Source organism: Pipistrellus hanaki (genome assembly GCF_964339955.1).
Source record: "Pipistrellus hanaki genome assembly, chromosome: 6".
Lineage (NCBI taxonomy): Eukaryota > Metazoa > Chordata > Mammalia > Chiroptera > Vespertilionidae > Pipistrellus > Pipistrellus hanaki.
This window is the reverse complement of record NC_140508.1, coordinates 41,453,509-41,474,169: the sequence shown is the minus strand read 5'-3', so window position 1 is coordinate 41,474,169 and position 20,661 is coordinate 41,453,509. Positions and strand designations below refer to the sequence as shown.

The 20,661-nt window shown below is 48.8% G+C and overlaps 1 protein-coding gene across 1 annotated transcript in view; it reads right to left on the bottom strand.

The window, feature by feature from the left end:
• ONECUT2 (one cut homeobox 2) overlaps positions 1–19,803 on the bottom strand; it is a gene marked incomplete at its 5' end in the record, with an annotated part of 57,360 nt that extends 37,557 nt beyond the window's left edge. The window contains one exon of the mRNA XM_084887154.1: positions 18,546–19,803. Within this exon, the coding sequence (XP_084743280.1) occupies positions 18,546–19,803 (1,258 nt within the window). The remainder of the gene's footprint in view (positions 1–18,545) is intronic.
• Between the last annotated feature and the right edge of the window lie 858 nt (positions 19,804–20,661).

Genomic DNA, 20,661 nt, shown 5'->3' with positions numbered 1-20,661 from the left:
GCTCAAGTAGCCCTCTGTGTACCAGACCATTAGGGGGCAGGCAGACAAGAAGGACGACACAAATAAACACATTGGCTAGGGGCATACTCACTAATGGAAGGCATATCTTAACACCCGCATTAAGAATCAAGACAAAACTGTCAAGTAGTTTTTAACACTGCTTATGATTTTAAAATCACATGCCCCAGATATAAAACCCAAGGTTAAAAAACAACAACAAATATTAGACACTGTTGGGAGTCACAATGAGTCAATCTTTTGATCTTTTTGATATCGTCTTCTAATTGCTTCTATATTCACTATCGAACCCTGAGCAAAAGGTTCCTTCCCATTGTTTGGAGTTTATCAGCACAGAATAACCGAGATCTGAATTGGATGACTGAGCTTCTGTAGGCAACTGGTGTTGGCTTTTGTACCTTGGATGTTTGGTGGTTATTTCAGTGGGGGGAAAAAGTAGAAAGTTTAAAATGAAGTCTTGTTTTAAAATACATGTAGAGCTACATGTAGTCATCTCTGGGGCTGGTACCACAGGAGAGTGGGGATCGATGGCATGCCATATTTACTGAATGCCAACTACGTTTTAGGCACCGTGCTAGTGCTAAAAAGAAGGAGAAGGAAAGCAAAGCTCAGAGTTCCTGCTCCTATGCGACTGCAGGTTAGGCATGTCCACAAACAGTCATAGGACAAAGAAACACAGCTCCTGTGCAGTTCAGCATAGTTATGTTACTTGTATACAGTATAAAAAAGTAAAGAACGTTGAAATATTTTTACATTTACTTTCTGTTTGTTGCCAAATTTGTTTTCCTATCCTATCCCTACCATAGAAATGGCTTCCTGCAAGAATAAAGGTGCGGCCCTGGCCGGGTGGGTCAGTTGGTTGGAGTGTCACCCAATGCACCAAAAAGATTATGTGTTTGACTCCCTGACAGGGCACATATCTAGGTTGTGGGTTCTGTCCCTGGTTGGAGTGCCTACAGGAGGCAACCTATTGATGTTTCTCCTCACATTGATGTTTCTCCCTCCCTTCCTCTCTCTCTAAAATCAATAATTTAAAACACACACACACACACACACACACACACAACACATATCCTCAGGTGAGGATTTAAAAAAACAACAACAACAGAATAAAGGTGTATCAAAACATGTGATCTGAGTAGACAGAAAAGAATGAAAGCTCCAATTCAATCCTTCTCTTACCCATGTTCTTTAGGTAACCTTGTCGTGCCTTCACACTCTGAGTCTGGGCTCAGCCATGTAACTTGCTATCACCAGTGGAATTTTAAAGTATATTATTGCTTGCACATTCCCCTTTGCCATTGCCATGGTCCCAGGAGAAGATGGGAAATATGTGGAGTAGAGCCACCCACACACATGATCAAGCCAGCTGAACCACAGATGTATTGGCAAGCCCAGCTGGGACCAACCTATATCAGCCGAGTCCCTGCAGATAAGTGAGGAAAAAATGCTTACCCTTACCATTCCACCTTTTGGAATGGTCTGTTACTCAGCCAATGGGTAACTGATACATAGCACATAACAGAAGTTTAATTAAATCTGTACTTTATTTCCTTTCTCTCCTTCTCCCCAACATCCAAAGCCATCTTATCCCTCAGGTCACCACTCTAGGTGAAGGGTTCTGTGGGAAAGTCCTGAAGACAGTTCATCAGCCTATTACCCAACAGCTACTTTATACAAATCATCTCTAATACTTCTAGCTGCTCTTGAAGGTAGATGTATTATTTCTGCTTTATAAAGGAGGAAACTGAGACTCAGAGAGGTTAAGTTAGAGCTAGTAAAGGCAGAGTTAGAAGTAATACTCAAGCCTGTCAGACTCCAAAGCCAAAGATCATTCATTCCACTGATCTACCCAACGGAGGAGGGGGGAAAGGAGTGCTTGATGCCTCCACTCCCTTCAGAGCAGCCAAGGAGAGAGGGATCTGGGTCCTATAGACACTGTTCCCAGGACCTGCTCGAGACTTCCTCTCTTTTGAGCCTGGGGCTCCTTGCCCATTACAGATCAGATGTTCATATCTCAGAGACTCATTCTGAGGCAGAACACAGGGTCCTGAGCTACTGTAGCTTATGATAGAAAAGCCCACTTATCCCTACTGTGATTTTCCTCCCTTTCTCCCCCAATCCAGTCATCTAGCTATTCTCCACCCTGACCTTTAAATATATATATATAATATATATCATATATATAATAAGTATATATGATATATATGATAAATATCAGAAAGAATGAATATATATATCTCAGAAAGAAAGTGAGAGATGGAAACATCAAATGATCAGCTGCCTCCTACATGCCCCACACTGGGGATCGAGCCCGCAACCCGGGTATGTGCCCTTGGCCAGAATCCAGAATCAAACCTGGGACCCTTCAGTCGCAGGCTGATGCTCTATCCACTGAGCCAAACCAGCTAGGGCCCTCCTGCCCTTTTAATTGACTTTCCAGAATCTGCTTATGGAAGCTCAAGTCTGAGGCTCTAGATGGAAAACTGGTCAGGGAGGGGTGAGCTCAGCAGTACTAATTCCTGCTCCCACTTTGAAAGATGACAGAAGAGGAGGCTAGGGCACTGAGCAAAAGAGAATGAAGGAGAGTGTGTGCCCTTTGGTGCCAGCCATGTCCAAGCCATGGTGCCCCAGCCAGAGGAGAGTTCTGCTTTTCAGAGAGGCCTCAGAGCTGCCTCCTGCTCTGGGCAAACCTTCCTGTCTCTGCCTACTTGTCAAAGGAAACTTGGTTGTCTATGCAAGGCACACAAACGATAGTCACTTAAGTCAATTGCTTACTGAGCATCTCTACTGGTAATTATCATGCAGCACAGCAATGCATTCAATTAAAGGCAAGAAGAAAAAGTCTAAAACAAGCATGTCAAACTTGCAGCCACATGCCAGCTGTGAGTTTCACATGCTTGGTCTAGAATGTTTTAAAATTAACACTAAGTTTTAATAGGTATTATACTTGATCTTCATAGTTTGTAAAATGAATGTCAAAGCATTACTGTAAAAAAGATAAAAACATCACAAGGCAATACAGAATTTCCACACAAGACATTTAGCTAATTATTTTAGTTCCAGTTTCTTACTGAAGTTGACATAATAATAAAATCTGTTTTCACTCAATGCCATATAAGTATTGTGAAGGTAAATTAGGATTTATCCACTCAAATCTTTAAAAGCCAGTAAAATCAAAGGTTAAAAAAAAAAGCTACTTATTTTTTTTCTATTCTTTACTACTTAGTTCAGTACTGTGTATGCAAAACTATGTTTAACATCCCTGAAAATTTTTGAACTACTGGGTCACAAGGATCCTAAGTAACTCTTTTATGTACTCATTTGCCAAAAGATAAAGAAATGAAAAAGGAAGAGGGTAAATGTATTAAAAAAAGATGTTGACCTCTGGCTTTTTTCTTTACTTTTTTTTAAAGAATATATTTTTTATTTATTTCAGAGAGGAAGGGAGAGGGAGAGACAGAAACATTAATGATGAGAATCATTGATCAGCTGCTTCCTGCACGCCCCCTACTGGGAATGGAGCTCACAACCTGGGCCTGTGCTCTTTACTGGAATTGAACCTGGGATCCTTCAGTCTGCAGGCTGATGCTCTATCCACTGAGCAAAACTGGCTAGGGTTTTTTTTCTTTACTCTTTACAGGTAAATTTAAATAACATTCTAGGAATTTGTTGTATATCAAGTAATGACCATTTATATGCAAATTTACTTATTATTTTTTAAAAATATTTTTATTGATTTCAGAGAGGAAAGGAGCGGGAGAGAGAGACAGAAATATCCATGATGAGAGAGAATCACTGATCGGCTGCTTCCTGCATGCCCCACTGGGGATCAAGCCTGTAATCTGGGACCCTTCAGCCTGCAGGCCAATGCTCTATCCACTGAGACAAACTGGTGAGGGTTACTATACTTATTATTAAAATGACTTCAAAAGGGAAACCAGTCTCTCTAATTTGCTAAATTGTTCCAATATTTCTATTAAGGAACAAAACATTTATAGACAAGAATATCCCTTTTCAAAAAGGAAAGTGAGAAAATAAGGCCAGACATAAGCACACATACACAAACCATTCCCCCAGAATGACTGGTTTCCGACTTAAGACTCTGTGTACAAGGTGATGTTATTGAAAGAGAGAGGGAATAAAATAAAAGACTTGTATGTGGTGGTAATGGTGAAGGGGGTCAGGAGACAGGAACATGAGATAGTCTGAGTTTGTGAACTTGCGGCAAAGATGTTCAGATGCTGAAGGAAGTAGGGATCTGGAGCTCAGGAGACCTATCAAGGCTGGAGAGAGACTGGCAGTCCTCAGTGTAGAGAGAGAGAGTAAACCAACTGATGAGATTATCCAGGGTGCTCTCACTGAGTGCAAAAATAAAATGACCTGGGCCAGAATGCCGAGCTAGCTGGACAGAGCAAGAGGAGCCCAGAAAGGAGGCTAAGAAGGAGTGATCAGAATGCTAAAAAGAAAAATAAGAGAGTATAGTATTTTATTTTATTTTATTTTATTTTAAAATATATTTTATTGATTTTTTACAGAGAGGAAGAGAGAGGGATAGAGAGTTAGAAACATCGATGCGAGAGAATCATCGATCAGCTGCCTCTTGCACACCCCCTACTGGGGATGTGCCCACAACCAAGGTACATGCCCTTGACCGAAATCGAACCTGGGACCCTTGAGTCTGCAGGCTGACGCTCTATCCACTGAGCCAAACTGGTTTTGGCGAGAGTATAGTATTTTAGAAGTTAGGAGAAGAAAGGGAGAACAAAAGGTGGTCAGCAATGTGTCAAATTCTGTGGAGAGGCCAGATTAAGAACTAAGAAGTGTCCATTGGATTTGGCTACAAAGACCTCAATAGTGACATTAGTAAGAGCAGGTTTAGTAAACAGGTGTGGGTGGAACCAGACTGAAGTGCTGGGCCTGAAACAGAAAGTAAGAAATAGGCACTGAGTTATAGTAACTCTTTCTAGAAGTGAAAGGAAGGAAGAGATAAAGTTAGAACAGGTGTTGGGAGGAACATTAAAAAAAAAAAAAAAAAGATAGATGAGCCTGACAGGCATGGCTCAGTGGTTGAGCATTGACCTATGAACCAGGAGATCAAGGTTCAATTCCTGGTTAGGGCACATGCCCCGGTTGTGGGCTCAATCAATTGATCCCAGTATGGGATGGGAAGGAGGCAGCTGATCAGTGATTCTCTCTCATCATTGATGTTTTTATCTCTCTCTCCCTCTCTCTTACTCTCTGAAATCAATAAAAATATATTTACCAAAACAAAAAAACAAACAAACAAAAACACACAGAAGACACTGGAGCACAAAAATACTGATGGGAAGTATTTTATGAGCACAGAAAAACTTGGAGTCCTAAGAAGGCAGGAGAGGCAGGGGCCCAGAATCAGGTCAAGGAATTGGCCTTTCTTTTTTTTTTTTAATATATTTTTTATTGATTTTTTTTTTTTTTTTACAGAGAGGAAGGGCGAGAGAGAGAGAGAGAGAGAGAGAGAGAGAGAGAGCTAGAAATGTCAATGAGAGAGAAACATTGACCAGCTGCCTCCTACCCCGCCCCCCCCCCCCCCCCCCCACCACAACCAACGTACATGCCCTTGACTGGAATCGAACCTGGGACCTTTCAGTCCGCAGACCAACGCTCTACCACTGAGCCAAACCGGCTTCAGCAAGGGATTGGCCTTTCAATAGGAAGACTGTCTCTTCCTTTACAGACTAATTTTTAGAAAATGATGAGAGGGGTTAGAATTGGGAGTGAATAAAGAATTAACTCTTGTGCCTTGAACATGAACTGAAGTGAACTCATTCACTGAGTTCATCAGGCATACATTAGGAGGCAACTGAATCCAAGATTTTAAAAAACCTTTTAGAATTAGGAATTTATCATACTGTTTCAGAAAAGTAAAAAGTTCTTTCACTTTACATACTTTTTAGTATTTGAAATCAAAGAAGACTATAGGCGAGGTCCTGTTTACATAGCAGTCTTGTCAAAATATTCTTTTAAACCACATTGAGTTCAGTGAAGAGAAATGCATTTAGTACAAGCTTGCAGAGTAGACGGCCTTATTTTTAAATTTAATTTATTGGAGTGACATTGGTTAATAAAATTATATAGGTTTCAGGTGTACAAGTCTGTATAATACATCATCTGTATATTGTATACTGTTATCTGTATCAATGGACTACCTTATTTTTAATAAAATGCAGTGATGCATATGAAAAAAAGACTTTTAAAGAAAGAACTTTGCTAAAAACAAAACAAAACAAAACAAAAAATTTAAAAACAAAACAAAACTTTGCTTACTGTAAAATCCATGTTTTACTGGAAAAGATTTTGATAGTGAAAACTGAAAGATCATATGGCTCAAAACACTGTTTTTATCAGTGTTTACTAAACAGACCTAAAATAAGTTCTTAGATCTATTCAAATATGTTCTCCCAAATAATGTACCTATTCATTTTTAGAGCAAAATTTTAGATATTTAAACACAAAATTATTTTTTCAACATTGAAAAATCAATACTCTACCAGATTAATTTTGGGCTGGATTTTTTTCTTCCTTTCATCCAAGAGCCACATGGAATTTTAAAATGAATTGTCACAGGGAAGAAAATCTCATTTATCATACTTTCTTTTAAAGGGGACACACTTGTCTGCTCCTATGCTCCACCTCCCTTTAGTAATAAATTAGGTTTGAAGTATAAAATTCCTTGAAATAAAGCAAGAGTTTTACATATTAATTAGTTTTGGAAAAGCAAAGGCTATTTTACTAGAAACGCATAAAGATGTGAATTGTCCCCAATCATAGGCCAAAAGGACCCACCTGCCTCTTTTCTCTGGAATAAGAACACAAATAAAGCAGAGCAGCCAGAGTCAGGGGTCAGTGCCTACTGTCAGCTCCCACCCTGGTCAAGGCCATAGCACTCCATTGTGTGGCTTGGGGGCAGTGACTCAACCAGTGGCCCCAAAACAGCTGTGGAGAGATACTTCTTAAAGAGAACCCCATCAAGGATGACTCTCAAGAAATCAAAACCGGTTTCTAGATATTATTTGGAGATAGTGCTGTACCATAGCTGGTTCTTCCTTCAACATTTTGCTGATATAAAGTGAGAGTATTGTTTAATATAATGAAAGCCATGTTTTCAAAAATCAGAAGTAGATGGGGGAGAAAGTATCCATTTGTGTGTGTGTGGGGGGGGGGGGGGGGGGGAGGGGAGAAAGGGCAACCAGACTATAAACCTTGAGAGGAAATCTGAAATCTTATGTTGAGAGCAGTAATCAGTGCCTGAAGAAGGCAGCACATCGTGAAAATAGTTTAATCCCTCCAACCCCCACTCAGAAAAAGGTAATGGTCTTCCTCTTTGTATGGAAAGGTTCCTTTAGCACCTTTTGTTCTGTCTTCACCAATACCTCCTCTCCCTTTGTTATCGCTGACCTCACTCAGAGAACCGGAGCCACAAGAGAAAAATCTGAGGCTCTGTTCAGTCTGGGGTATGAAGGGGGGTACTGAGATCTAGAAAGCTGGAGCTACTGATCAGGGTGCTGCCCGGATTTAACCCCTTAAAGGGCCCATCTCTGGGTCCAGATGAAAACTCACTCAATTTCAGCCTCCAAGCGCATGGCTCTGGGTTCTCCGTGGCGCTGTTCGTGGTGCTGAAGCCTGCGCCCAGGCGTGGAGTACTAAGCAACCCACCGACAGGCGCTAGGCTGCCAGGGGCTCTGGGCCTGATCCATGTGAGTGCCGCCCACAGAGCTACAGCCAGCTCCACAGCTAGGCTCCCTGTCTAGCTCATTGGCTCACTTCTTTGCAATTGCAAAATGCCTGGTTCACTTTTTCTCTTCCCAGGAGATTTTTACAGAGCCCACCTCTGGCTTGCTGCTTTGGCACATCTCTTTCCTGATGTCCTCCCTGCCCATACTAATTCTCTCCTACCCCCTCACTTTCATGCAATATTTTACCTTTTCAGAACACCTTACAGTTGGTATAGCCCTCGCTGGCACCATCAATTGAACCATTTCTCTCACACACATAACCATTCCTCTCCTCTCCCACAGATTTTTTTGCTTTCTCTGACCCTCTTTCTCCAAGCACTTTCCATCTAAGCAGGAGACTATAATCTCAAGGTGCAGACTATTACCCCACACAGCAGAATTGCTGATTTCTCTTTGGCAATGAATGAGAAAAGGCAGAAGTTAGAGTCCTAAATGACCAGGAATAAGTCCCAAAAGAAATGTCTAGGAAAATATAGTTAGTGGTCAGGATGATGAGAAATGGGGTCCCAGATCTAGGAACAAAGTGGATGAAGGGACTTGAGCCTTGTGGGAGGTGCAAGGCTCATTGCAGTGAGAAGACTCCCAGCAGGTGGCACTCTAGATCAAGGTGCTCTGGAGGAAGCCTTAACTGCTGAGTCCACCCCAACCTTCTTTCTGTTAAACAACCCCCCCCCCCCCGCCCCCCAGCCCTGTTTGGAAGTCTGTCTTCCTCTTGATCCAAGCACTTATCCAGACTATATTCCTGCTAAAAAGCAGCGTATGCACAATTCTATTTACTGTAACTCACAGGGATGAAGAGAACATAAATAGAAAAGAAGAGTCAGTGGGAGGATTCTTTTCTGATGTGATTGATGGTACTTAGATCAAAATTGTTTAATCATCAATAACGTGATTCAGCAATTGGGAAATGTGAACAAGTTTTGTAACTGCTTGCTGTGCTCAAAGCCCTGGAGTGGCCACTCGGTTGGGCCAAGTTTGGGGAGGGCAATGCCAGCAGGATGCTCCCTCCCTCCTACCCGGACAGAGCTAGCTGTGCCTACAGCCTGACTGGCCTGACCTTTGGCTTCTGCTGCAGGAGTGCTGTTGGGCTGGGGTTAATGGCACTTTGCAGGGTGCTCCAATTGAGTAAACAAAAAATGTCTTGCCCTGTTCTAATGGAGCACATTATTCTGAGGCCTCAGCCTTCATCCAGGCCCCTGCAGCTGCTCTGCAGGTCAGTGCTACCAATAAAGCAATTAGCCAATGAGAAAACTCTTCTTCCCTGAGGGGGACTCTAGGGTTTTGTTGCAGTTGCTATGCTTTGCTTTGGGGTTTTAAACAGGCAATCCAAGTTGATCTGTGCCTCTTACATCAGACTCCAGGATGAGGGCAGTGAAATTGTGTGTTTGCTGAGTGTGATATTTTAAGGGACTCTAGTTAAACACAGCCTGGAGAGCTCACTGCTTCCTGTTCAATTAACCTGAACCAAAGCTGAACTCTGCCCTTTGAACTCACTCAGCAGATAAATACATTAGCTCACCTAAGGAATCATTAATATTTTTCAATCACATAAAACAAAGATGAATGAATATCTGAACACAACCCAAGAGATAACCAATTAGGAATTTCACCATGTTGGGGGGGGGGGGGCACAAATGGATGTTATTCACAGAACCAAAGGGTCAAGGAAGAAAGGAAATGGATCGTGCCAACAGTTCAGGAAACAAAGAGGACTTTCATTTTCATGTTTGCAAACACGAGCAAGACTGAGCAATACTTAGTAATTCCCATTCCTTCTACACTGCACTGTAGGGAAAGTTGTACCTTACTATTGGCCTAGTCTCTACTCACTTCCATCAGAACACACAACTTCAAGCCCCCTCTCAGTGTCCATGCTCATATACAGAGCCCCCAGCAAATACTGCATTTTCTGAGGACAATTCTATTCCTGATTTGCTACAAATGAACCAAAATAATTTTTGTGGAAGTATTACTGCTTTGAAGTGAACCAGCTTAAATGAACCAAGCTAGTGGATTGATTGAAATAATTTTACAGTGGAAAATGATGTTCCACAGATGTTGCTACTGTAGCATGTAAACAGGTTTTCTTTGGTTGGGAAAAAAAAATGAGATGCTAAACACATCTATTTTGTCTTTATCTCTGCATGTCATCTTAGAAGAATGAGAAAAGCACCCACAATCAAATCATTACACATTTCAGTTTGATTCAATTTCACTTCCCACAATTCTGCCTCCTGACCCCTCCCCTCCTACTCTCTTTTCATTTTTGTCTGGTTTGGAGTGTGGGCTTAATGCCCAGCTATCCTAGATGAGAACACTTAAAGGAATATCACAAGTGCGAAGGGTAAATCTATCGAACGAGGGTCTTTAACTATGTGGTTTCCTTAAAGGGAAAGGTTGGATCAATAGGATCAATATGAAAGGTTTCCCTGGCCCTACATAAAAGGGTAAGGGCTTCTCTTTTCACTGGTTTAACTTTACTCCCTGACAAATGCAAATCAATGGATCTGTGTTTACAACAGATTCCCTAACAGACTCAACTTGGGTAAAGCCCAGAGCCTCGCCCTGGGGGTGGGGAGTCCAAGCCTGATCTAGAGGGATGCTCTAGGGCAGAGCTCCATGCTTAAGGCCCTGGGGATACAGTGGGGAGTGAGCTGGCGTGGCTACCAATCATCCTTAATGAAGGGGCTTGCTGTCCACTGGGATCCAGCTGCTGCTGCCTGTGGCTTCTCCAAACAGGATAGAAAAAATGGAAGACACCCGTTTCTCCAAGCATGTTCACCCAGTGCAAATATACAGCCTAAATTCCTGGGGTCTGGTGAGCTAGTCAACCTTGTTTCCTGCAAAAATAAATGTGGAAGGCTGACAACACAGGAATCTGAAGTGAAATATCTATAATTGGAGCAGCACAAGTATGTGAGCTCCAGAAAGCTCTCCCTGCCCTTTCTTAGGTGGTAACTGGCTCTCTTAGCAATGACAAGGCAAACCACTAAAACCGGATTCTTTTCCCCTTAATTTTCCCTTTCCCTTTAAAAATGTGATGTTTCCCAGAGATTACATGACTTCAAGTCAATAGCAGTAACAGAGAAATTATTTTTCTTCCTGCAGGAGAAAGTATATGTATATTTGATTACATGAGCCAAAGTCCAATGCTGATTAAATTACATTGGAGGTGTGCTTCCAACCCAAACAAAGTCTGCTCTCTACAGAAGAGTAATGGATCTTCAAATGGCGAGAGAGGCATCGAGGTGGAAGGCATAGTCTCCCCTCCCTCTGGGAAAATTTGCATGGGCAGTTTTTCACAACAAATGTCCACAGCTTCTAGGAACCCCACCCCTCAAGTGAGACTCTATCTGCACGCCCTGCAGCCTGCCTCTCTGCATTGCCTATCTACACCTTTTCAGGCATCAGGTGGGCTGAGTTACTCAATCATCTTCCCTACCTCCTCCCTTCCTGTCTGCTCAAAAACCTGTGCAAGGTGTTGCTTTTTTTTTCTTTCTTTCTTTTTCCCTCCTCAGTCTTTATCTTGAGACATGGAAATAAAAAAACCTTTCCCAAAGTCACTGAAGTGGATTAGGGGGGCAGATTGGGTGATGAGGGGTGATGATGCCCCCCTCCCCAGCCCATCTTCAGCAGGCTCTGCCTCTGACAGCATAAATGGCCCCATTGGGCTTCCTCATCATGGTCTCTCCCCACCAGAAAAGCATCCCCCTGGATGGAGTGACTTTCCCCAGGTCAGGAAAAACAAGGGTCTATGAGTGGTCAGGGGTGAACATAATCCAGAGGGTCTTTGATGAAGTTGAATGCCCAGGGTGCCTCAATATTCACTCTTTTCCCCAGGGCCCTTTATCCAGGCAATTATTTCTATTTAATTCCCTCCTCATTTCCCTTCCTTTGGCAGGAACCCAGAAACTAATCTTTCTGCTTCTCCTCTGAGAATTTCATTCCTCCAGGGAGTCTCTCTACATCAGTGATTCTCAACCTTTCTAATGCCGTGGCCCTTTGCTACAGTTCCTCATGTTGTGGTGACCCCCAACCATAAAATTATTTTTGTTGCTACTTCATAACTGTAATTTTGCTACTGTTACTGAATCATAATGTAAATATCTGTGTTTTCCGATGGTCTTAGGCTCTACAGCACTGATTCTCAACCTGTGGGTCTTGACCCACAGGTTGAGAACCGCTAGCACCCTGCGGTTGAGAACCGCTAGCACCATTTAAGACAATCGGAAAACACACATATTTACATTATGATTCATAACAGTAGCAAAATTACAGTTATGAAGGAGCAACGAAAATAATTTTATGGTTGGAGGTCACCACAACATGAGGAACTGTATCAAAGGGTCGCGGCATTAGAAAGGTTGAGAACCACTGCTCTACATGATACCATTTTTCATGAACACAGTGTCTTCCAACACCATCATCAGCCATAGCATGCAGGGCCCAGTACTTTCTTCCTGAGAATTCCTCAAACCTCTTCCTCTAATCTTACTTTAGGAAAGGTTCTAATGGCTAGAAAACCAACAGGTGACCCTAAAATGAAGTTTGGGGTTGAAACAGCAGGAGAAGCTGGTTCTCATTCTCGATCTTTTAAGGTTCAGGCTGGAGGTGGGGAAGGTAAGCCATGAGGGGCAGGTCCCTGTTGCCTCTGTGCAGACCTGGCTCAAGAGGGGAGTGGGGCAGTCTCCTCTTGGAGACACAGAGAATCTGGAAGAATCAGTTTCCCCTCTGTCCCACCCTCACCACTCACCAGGATCCTCACCCTGTTTTGGGATTCTAAGATAGGGGTGGGGGAGTGTCTAAGATCCCACTCTCCAAAATGCCATTCAACCCTCAGAGAAAGGGACTATAGGGGTCCTTATTGTGGGGTTTGTGGGGAGGGGCAATTGTCTTCCTAACCGAAGGAAAGCACCCACCTTCAGTTTCTGTCTCTGACCACTGATCACCTGACCTACTTCACCGTAGTTTTCAGGAGTGGGGTAAGGGCACATCCTGACTGGGAATCAAGAAGCTATATCAAAGCTCCCTTCTCAAACAGATGCTACTGGTGGGAAGATGACCCCCATCAGGGGGGGACAGAAGAAAAATCCATTGATCCTTTGTCACAACTCCAAGCAGAACAATTCTCCCCCACACTCCTTTCCTTCCTCCTTTTTCTCATTCCATTCTTGGAGAAGGAAAGAAAATCCCTTTCCTTCTGGATTGAGACCTTCTCTGAGAGGAAAAGCTTAGCTTTCACCAATTGGAGCTATAATTTAAAAAAGCCAGGACAATTAAGCTCTCGTCTCACCTTCACCATATCTCATCTCTTTCCTTCATTCTAGTCAAATTCACCTTTACTGTTCCTTCTGGGAGAATAACCTAGCGTTTGGCAGGGGAGCCGTAGCAGGGTGTGGGCAGGAAGGCAGAGCTCAGATGTTCTTTCTTTTCTGGTCAGGCCCGGTTACCCAGGGCAAACCTCCCTGCCTGGCTAGAGGAGAGCCCCAGTTCTCCCCTGCTGGAGGGAAGAGGAGGATGCGGCCGGGAGGTCTTCCAGTCTGGTTTTCTTACCTTCCCGCCCTAGCCTGGGTGGGAAACAAGACTCTTCCCAGGTTGGTCTAATTAGCCTGCTGCGGAGCAGACATTTCTGAGGGATGAAGCCCAGGCCTTTGTCATCAGGCTGCATTTAATTGTCCAACTAATGCGTCTGTGTGCAAAGCCTGCGAATGGAGACATTTAATGCGAATGAGGTCTCTCTTTTAATGAGAACAGCAGTCAAGGATGAGAGGGGCCCACGGATCAGGAAGCGGCGGGGTTAGAGAAACTAAGCTTCAGAGAAATGGCCTCCAAGTGCGAGATTTCATTTGGAAAGAATGGCAGAGGCAGCAGCTTTAGAGACATTTCCAACGTAGGGTCTGGTTATTCCGGAATATGGAGGGGGTGCCTGAATTTCCTAGATGGTTTCAATGGAGGAAGGAAGTTGCCCAGGGCCCTGCTGGAGCAGATGTAGGGGTCTGGGGGAGGAGGAGAGGACTCCTCCAGGACAAGGAAGCTGGGAGGCATGGTGCAAAGCCCACACCCAGCCACCTGCAGAGCCAGCGTTGGGAGCGAGAGCACAGAAAACGCAGGAAGCGGTGTGTGCGCGCTGGGGAGCTGGAGAAGCAGGCGGGCAGTCCTGGGGCCAGAGAAAGCCTCGGATATCTGGGGCCGCTCCGGGGAGGAGCTGCGGAAGGACCCGAGAACCCGCCAGGAGCTAGGGAAGCAGCGCGGCGGGGAGCGCCGGGAGCCCGGGCGGGCGAGCGCTCTGCTGGGAACGGCCGGGCTTACTGGAAACGCGCCGGATCAGGTTCCAGATCAATGAAATCTGGGTCCACACGTTTACGTTATTGTTGCCAGCATTAATGCTCTTTTAATCTTCTAAACATTATCAGCATCGATCTCTCTCCATATACACATTTGTTTGAGAAAGTGACATAACCACACAGTGGAAAGCCTGGAATAAAAATAAATGCGCAGCCTCTCTCGTCCCGGGCGCCGGCGGGCCTGGGCTGCGTCTCTGAGCGGCTTCGCTACCCTCCTCGCCTGCCGCCTCCTGGGGCCGCTCCCGTCCGCCGTAATGCGTGTGAGGGAGGTGTTCTACCGGCACTCGGGGTTGACCAAGCAAGGACAGGAGCGAGAGCTTTTCAATTATTAATCCGACCATCCAGCAGGCGAAAATATCGCGTGTTCCCTACCGACCTGGTTGCCTATGGCCACGATCCTGAACTAAACTAGTGAGAGCGGGGCTGAGACGGGCAGGGAGCCTTGGGGTGAGGCGTGTGGAGTGGGGAGAGGTCTGAGAATGAAGGCCCCCCTCGCTCTCCTTGATTTAGGAGGTGCCTGTCGGAGGTGTACCCTAAGACTCCCGCCCCTCTTAGAGGGAGACGGGCACATGGTTGGTGCTCTGCCGGTGGCCCCGGTGGCATCTGGTGGCGCTGGTTAAGTGCCCTCTGCTGCGGGAACAGAGTTGGCTCCAGATTGGCCGCTGGGAGTTGCTGCCCGAAGAGGTCCGGAGTCTGTCCATGTCTCGGACGGAAGGCGGATTCCTAGCCGACCACCGGAGCCTGGGTTACAGCGTATGTTGTCCAGGGCTGCGGGCTCTGCTTTGTCTTCTGGGCGTCGGAGGCAACACTCCTGCCACTGAGGCCCGATTTTCCTGGGTGGGACACCGTCCAGGTTCTTGTCTGGGTTCTCTCCCTCTTTGTTCTTGTTTGTGCCTTGGTTTAGAGGATTTTCCCAGGCAAGTTGGAGAGTGTTGGCTCTCGAACCCGTGGGAGTGTGTCCTCCCAGGCTCCGCCACAATTCATAAAAACTGCCCTGCGGGAGCCAGCAGTGGGAAACCCCTGAAAAGGCCCAGCTGGGGGCAGTTGCTGCCTCTGCCACCCTTTCCAAACGAAATCTCACACTTGGAGGCCATTTCTCTGAAGCCTGGTGCTGGGCAATCTGAGTTTCCTGACGTCTTCTCCCTTCCCTCTTGAAATGCTACCTTGAGCTGTGCACACCGAGGAGGTGGGCAGGGGGAGAGGAAGGACCTGCTTTTGTTGTGACAGGGTGCTTCACCTAAGGGTGAGGTTTGCAGGCAATGGTCCATATCAGACATCTTAATTCTTAACTCCCTCAAACCCCTGTCTGCTTGGGCCTCTGGCAAGACTCCGAGGGGCCCAAAATGAGAAAGAGAAAGAGAATCTAAAAGGAGATAGGTAGGTAGGTAGGTAGGTAGGTAGATAAATAGATAGTGCCAACCTGGTCTGGAGCAAGAGTGGGGGTGGCGGCACCACTTCTAGGCACAGGGCTGGGAGACAAGGCCCAGCAGCCTTGTGGAGCTACTAGAATTGTTTAACCCCTGGAACCGGAGCCCAACAGTGTGGGCCCTCAGCAATGGCCCAGCCCAGTGGGGATTCCAATCGATCGATCGATACTCCTGGCGGTAAAGGCCTCAGCTTTTCTTCTCCATTTGCTCCAGTCCCCTCATGCTCCCGAGTACATAATACCTACTTACCAGCCCAGCTTCTGTGTCAGTGTCTGAAGAGACTGATCTACCAACCCCAAACTGAAAAGCCTTCTATGTAATAATGACCACTCAACATGCTTGTAGTTGCTGATAAAATGACCAGATAAAAAGGCTAAGGCTCTTGTCCCTTTTCAACTTGGGGTAATAAAACAGAGCAAATTTGAATGTTTGAGCGAAGCATTCAGCAGGAATTTCCCACTCTCTGAAGAAGGCAGTTTCAGTGGCAGTTTTGGGGCTCCTCCTAAAAGCCCCAGAGGAGTCATCCTGGGACTTTCGAGTCATCCTGGGACTCTCCGTGGTGGGGTCCCTGCAGAATTGCCATACTTATCCTTCAACCGAGCAAGCTTGGGGTCATTTCAGAGTGCTAACAGTAAAACATGACTTGCCACACTATTTTCAGATACATAGGCAGGAAGGCAGTGCTTTGCTACCCCCCCCCCCTTTCTTCTCTTCTTCTTCTTCTTCTTCTTCTTCTTCTTCTTCTTCTTCTTCTTCTTCTTCTTCTTCTTCTTCTTCTTCTTCTTCCTTCTTCTTCTACTTTTCTTCTAGCTCTGTCCTTTGCTCCATAGGCGTGAGGGGGCGACAGTACTCTGAGATGGGCTGGGATGGAATAGCTGTCATCCAGCCTGTACCCCCCAAAGACCAGCTACCAAGTTCCTGTCCAGGAAGCTAGCACACGCTAGAGCTCTCAGGAGAGAGACTGGGGGGGGGGGGGGGGTGTGTGTGTGTTAAAACAAAAGGGAACAACGCTGTTTATTGAACTTACTGGGAATTGTCAGTAAGCCTCCAATTTGTATCTCACCGCTGTTCTCTATTCACTGCTTAATCTTTGCTAGGAACCAAGAGCAAATCAGAGAAAAATGTAGGAGAGGAGGAAGACTAAGCTAGAGAGAGATAAAGCAGACTTCTAAATCCAAGCAAAAGTACTTGGCGCTCGCGGATTTGAAGAAGCTCTTTGGGGCAAAGCTAGTTTTCTTTTTATCTTCCCAGATCAACATTGCGGGGGCCGTTGGAGGCAAAGGCTGAGGTGATCAGATGGGAAACACCCCCTCCCCAAGCCTGGGTGAAATGCTGTCTGTCACGTCTCCCAGCCCGGTCCGGTATCGGTAGAGTGCCCCCCATAAGGCAGGCTGGGCGGTTCGAGGGAAGCCCGGGACGCCCGAGAGGAAGCCGTGCTTTCCCCTCCGGAAGTTCGTTGTGTGCGGCTGGCTCAGAACCCCCAGAACCGCGTGAGTCCCGCTGTCCCCGCCAGTGGAAATCAACGCCACTACTACTTAATCCCCTGATGGCCCGCGGGCCCGAGAGATCGCTCCGGTCCAAGAGAAGCTGCCCAACCCCGTTTGCAATAGTGTACAGTGTGTCTTCCCCAATGGGGTGCCTGGATCCTTACACCCTATGGGCCCCCCGGGGCTGGTTCCTAAGAACAGCGCGATTGCCACGCGCACCTCGCTGGCTCTGCGCGCACAAAAGCGCGCAACAGCGAGAAAGGCGCAGCCACTGCTGCGTTTTCCTCTCCAGCTCCCGCCGCCCACGCAGGAGGTGTCTGTGCTCCTAGAACAATAGAGGGCTGTACCTCGCGGCTCCGCCACTAGAGGAGGCACAAAGAGCCAAGGCAGCTCCAGAACAATGTAACCAGCGCATCCGCTCGTCCCCTCCCGCCGGTCGCCGGCCCTCCCCGCCACGGCGCGACGCGCACAATCAGCGTCCGCTTAATGCAAAGGCGGAGCCTGTAGCCCGCGGCCAAGATGCATTAACTAACCTGCATCTTAATTTCGCAGCACCTCTTCCCTGAGATCGCCTAACCTCTCTCCCCGAGCCCAGCCAAGCCTTCGCAAATCCCAGCAAACGCTAGGAGCCCGGCAAGGGTTGTTGGCAAGTGAGGCGCGGCGCTCTCCATTCTTAGTTTCTCTTCCTCCCTGCCCCCCCCCGCCCCCCATTCTCCAGGAGGTTAATGTGGCAGTGCACACCCTCATCCTTTCACCCTCTCCTCGCTGTGGACAGTGACACGGAAGCTAGCCCAAGTCGGCTCTTTGGCTCAGAAAGTCCCTGCGCCAACGCCAAGGCCGAAGAAGGGCTCAGGAAGCGCTGTTACAGTCTAGCCACCAGTTCCCGGTGCGGGCAAGGCTGCAACTCCTGCCAATAACCAAAGAAGTTTGCCTTATATAGTAGGTAGGAGAACAGAGAGATCTTTTTCTCTTCTGAAGAGCGAAGCCCCTCAACCGATTCCATACAGAGAGACCAGGCAGCCTGGAAAACTGGAATGTATTGTTTAAGCAAGTGTTCAATGCACAGGGTTTTTGCACAAGGGTAACACCTGGTCTCTGTGAATCCTTCTCTGTGAATCCTGGAAAAAGAGGGCTCCTAGTGAATACCAAGCAGTCCAGCTCACCTCGGAAAGAGAGGGCAACATTGACACATTGAGGGAGGCAAATGAAACGTGTGTGTGTGTGTGTGTAGGGCGGGGGGGGGGGGGGGTGTCGGTAGATCAAAGCTGTAGCCGAGGAGGAAGGAAAAGAAGAAAAACAGAAGAAGGGAGAGCAGAAAGGAGAGGAGGAATAGAGAAAGAGGAGGTGGAACAAGAAATAAAGTCAAGAGCAGGAAGTGTGCAGGGGATAGAACCCAGAGAAGTGCTAGGCGTGCTGACCCGGGGCCACAAGTACCCCGGAGGAGTCCTCTCCCCAGTGGCAGCATCGCTCCAGGTGACTCTCCGGGCTTACCTGCCAGGCGCAAGGCGGACATGCGCTGGAACTCCGGCTCCTGCAGCCACTTCCACATCCTGCGGAAGGTCTCCCTGCCAGACTTGAGTTTACTCCACGGCTTGGGGTTCCGGAGCAGGTCGGAGAGGGTCCCCTGAGACCGGCACAGCACCCTCTGCGCGAAGATGGCCTGCGGAATGCTGTAGCGCTTCAGCTCGGCGGTGATGCGCTGGGCCACCTCTTTGGTGTTGATCTCCTCCAGCTGGCCGGAGGTGGCCACCTGCGAGCCCGACGAGGACGAGGGTGGGCGTTCGCGGCTGGGCGCCAGCACCGGCCCGTGGGACTGAGCGTGCCCCGGGTGGTGCAGGCCGTTGAGGTGCGACATCATGGCCGCGGGCGGGGTGCCCAGGCCCCGGGACAGGTGCTGCTCCCCGCGGGTCAGCATGGCAGTGTGGTGCGCATCGAAGTTGGGGCTGAGCATTTTGTCGTGGCCCGGCGGCCCGTAGTTGGGCAGGCTCTGCTGCGCGTTGTGCAGGCCCCCCAGCCCGTTGCCCAGCGGCGTGGCGCCCAGCGGGGACAGGCTCTGGCTCATGCCCGGCATCTCCTTGTAGGGGCCGTAGAGGTTGTTCATGGCCGGGAGCCCGCGCTCGTCGCGCATGAGGGTGAAGCTGCCGCTGACGTTGCCCGACAGGCGCTGGTGGTGGTGGTGGTGGTGGTGATGGTGGTGCGGGTGGTGGTGGTGCGGGTGCGGGTGGTGGAACTTGTCCGACACGGTGGAGATGGGCGGCAGCGGCTGGAGCGGCGTCAGCGTGGTGTAGGTGTTGCTCATGCCCATGCCGGGCGGGGACGAGTCGCAGGACATGCTCATGGCGTGGTGGAGCGGGATCGAGAGCTCGGGCCGGTAGTCGCCGCCGCCGTCCAGGATCGAGGCCATGCTAGTGACCATGGCCGAGCGCGACGCCGCCGCCGCCGCCGCCGCTGCCGCCGCCGTGCCCAGCTCCTGATGAGCCGCTGGCGGCGGCGGCGGCGGCGGGCCCCGCAGGGAGCCGGCGGCGGCGCCGCGGCCCGCGTGGTGGGGACTGGGGCTGGCCAGCAGCTCCTGCTCATGGCCCGGGCCCCCGCCGCCGCCCCCGCCGCCCCCGCCGCCGCCCCCGCCGCTGCCGCCGCCGGCCGGCCCGCCGTGCAAAGTGCCCAGACTTTCCATTGTCAGCTCCGGGTTCATGGCGCAGCCTTCTAGTTCTTTGGTGAGGCATCGATAGGCGGTGTAGGCAGCCTTCATTCAGTCCATCGGGGCACGGGGGCGGCGGGGGCGGCCGGCGGGCTGGCGGGGCGCGGGTGGCGGAGCTCCGCCGCGGGGAGCAGGGGAGGGCACCGGGCTGCGTGAGTGTGTGCAGGGGGAGCGAGCGTGCGTGCGGTGTGCGCCCCGGGCTGCGGGAGGGCGCGCCCGGGGTGGGTGGGGGCGGGGTGGGGGCGGCGGGGCGTGCGTGCGGGAGAGGAGAGGAGAGGGGGCGGAGAGGGAGGGAGGGAGGGATCACCGAGCCCCGCCGCTCGGGCCGGCGCGCAGCCTAGCCATGTCGTCCCAGCCCGCTCCGGTGCGGACGGCTTCTGTTTGGGTGAGCGGGAGCTGTCCAGAAGGGCTCTGCCGCTGGCCGTGGCAGCCAACCTACCCTCCCGGACCCGGGGCGGGGCGGCAGCCGATGAGCGCCGCAAGCAGCCACTCCGAAGCCGCGGCTGGCCTGGGGGGCGGGCCTCCTGCGCACATCCACCAATGGCTGAGGAGGAGGCGGGGCTGCGCGTTTCAGGTTTGGCTGACGGCTCTGTCTTTTTTTTCTCTCCTCTGCCACTGGCATCAAACGTCAAAGAGAGGGAGGGAGGGAGGGAGGGAAAGAAGGGGTAGAAGAGGAAGAGAGAGGCAAGTGTGTGAGCCGGGAACAGAAATTATGTTAAAGATGCCGAGTTGTGTCTCTCCCCTCTCCCCCCTCAGCAGCTGCGACCTGGGGGGGAAAGGGCCTTGCTTAGGTTCCTTTCGCTTCACCCCAGAGCTTTTCTCCAGCCTAGAAAGCTGGGAGGAAAGGACTCCGCTACTTGCTGGTGTAAAAACAAACACAGGTCTCAGCAAGCCACTTCCCAAGCGTCC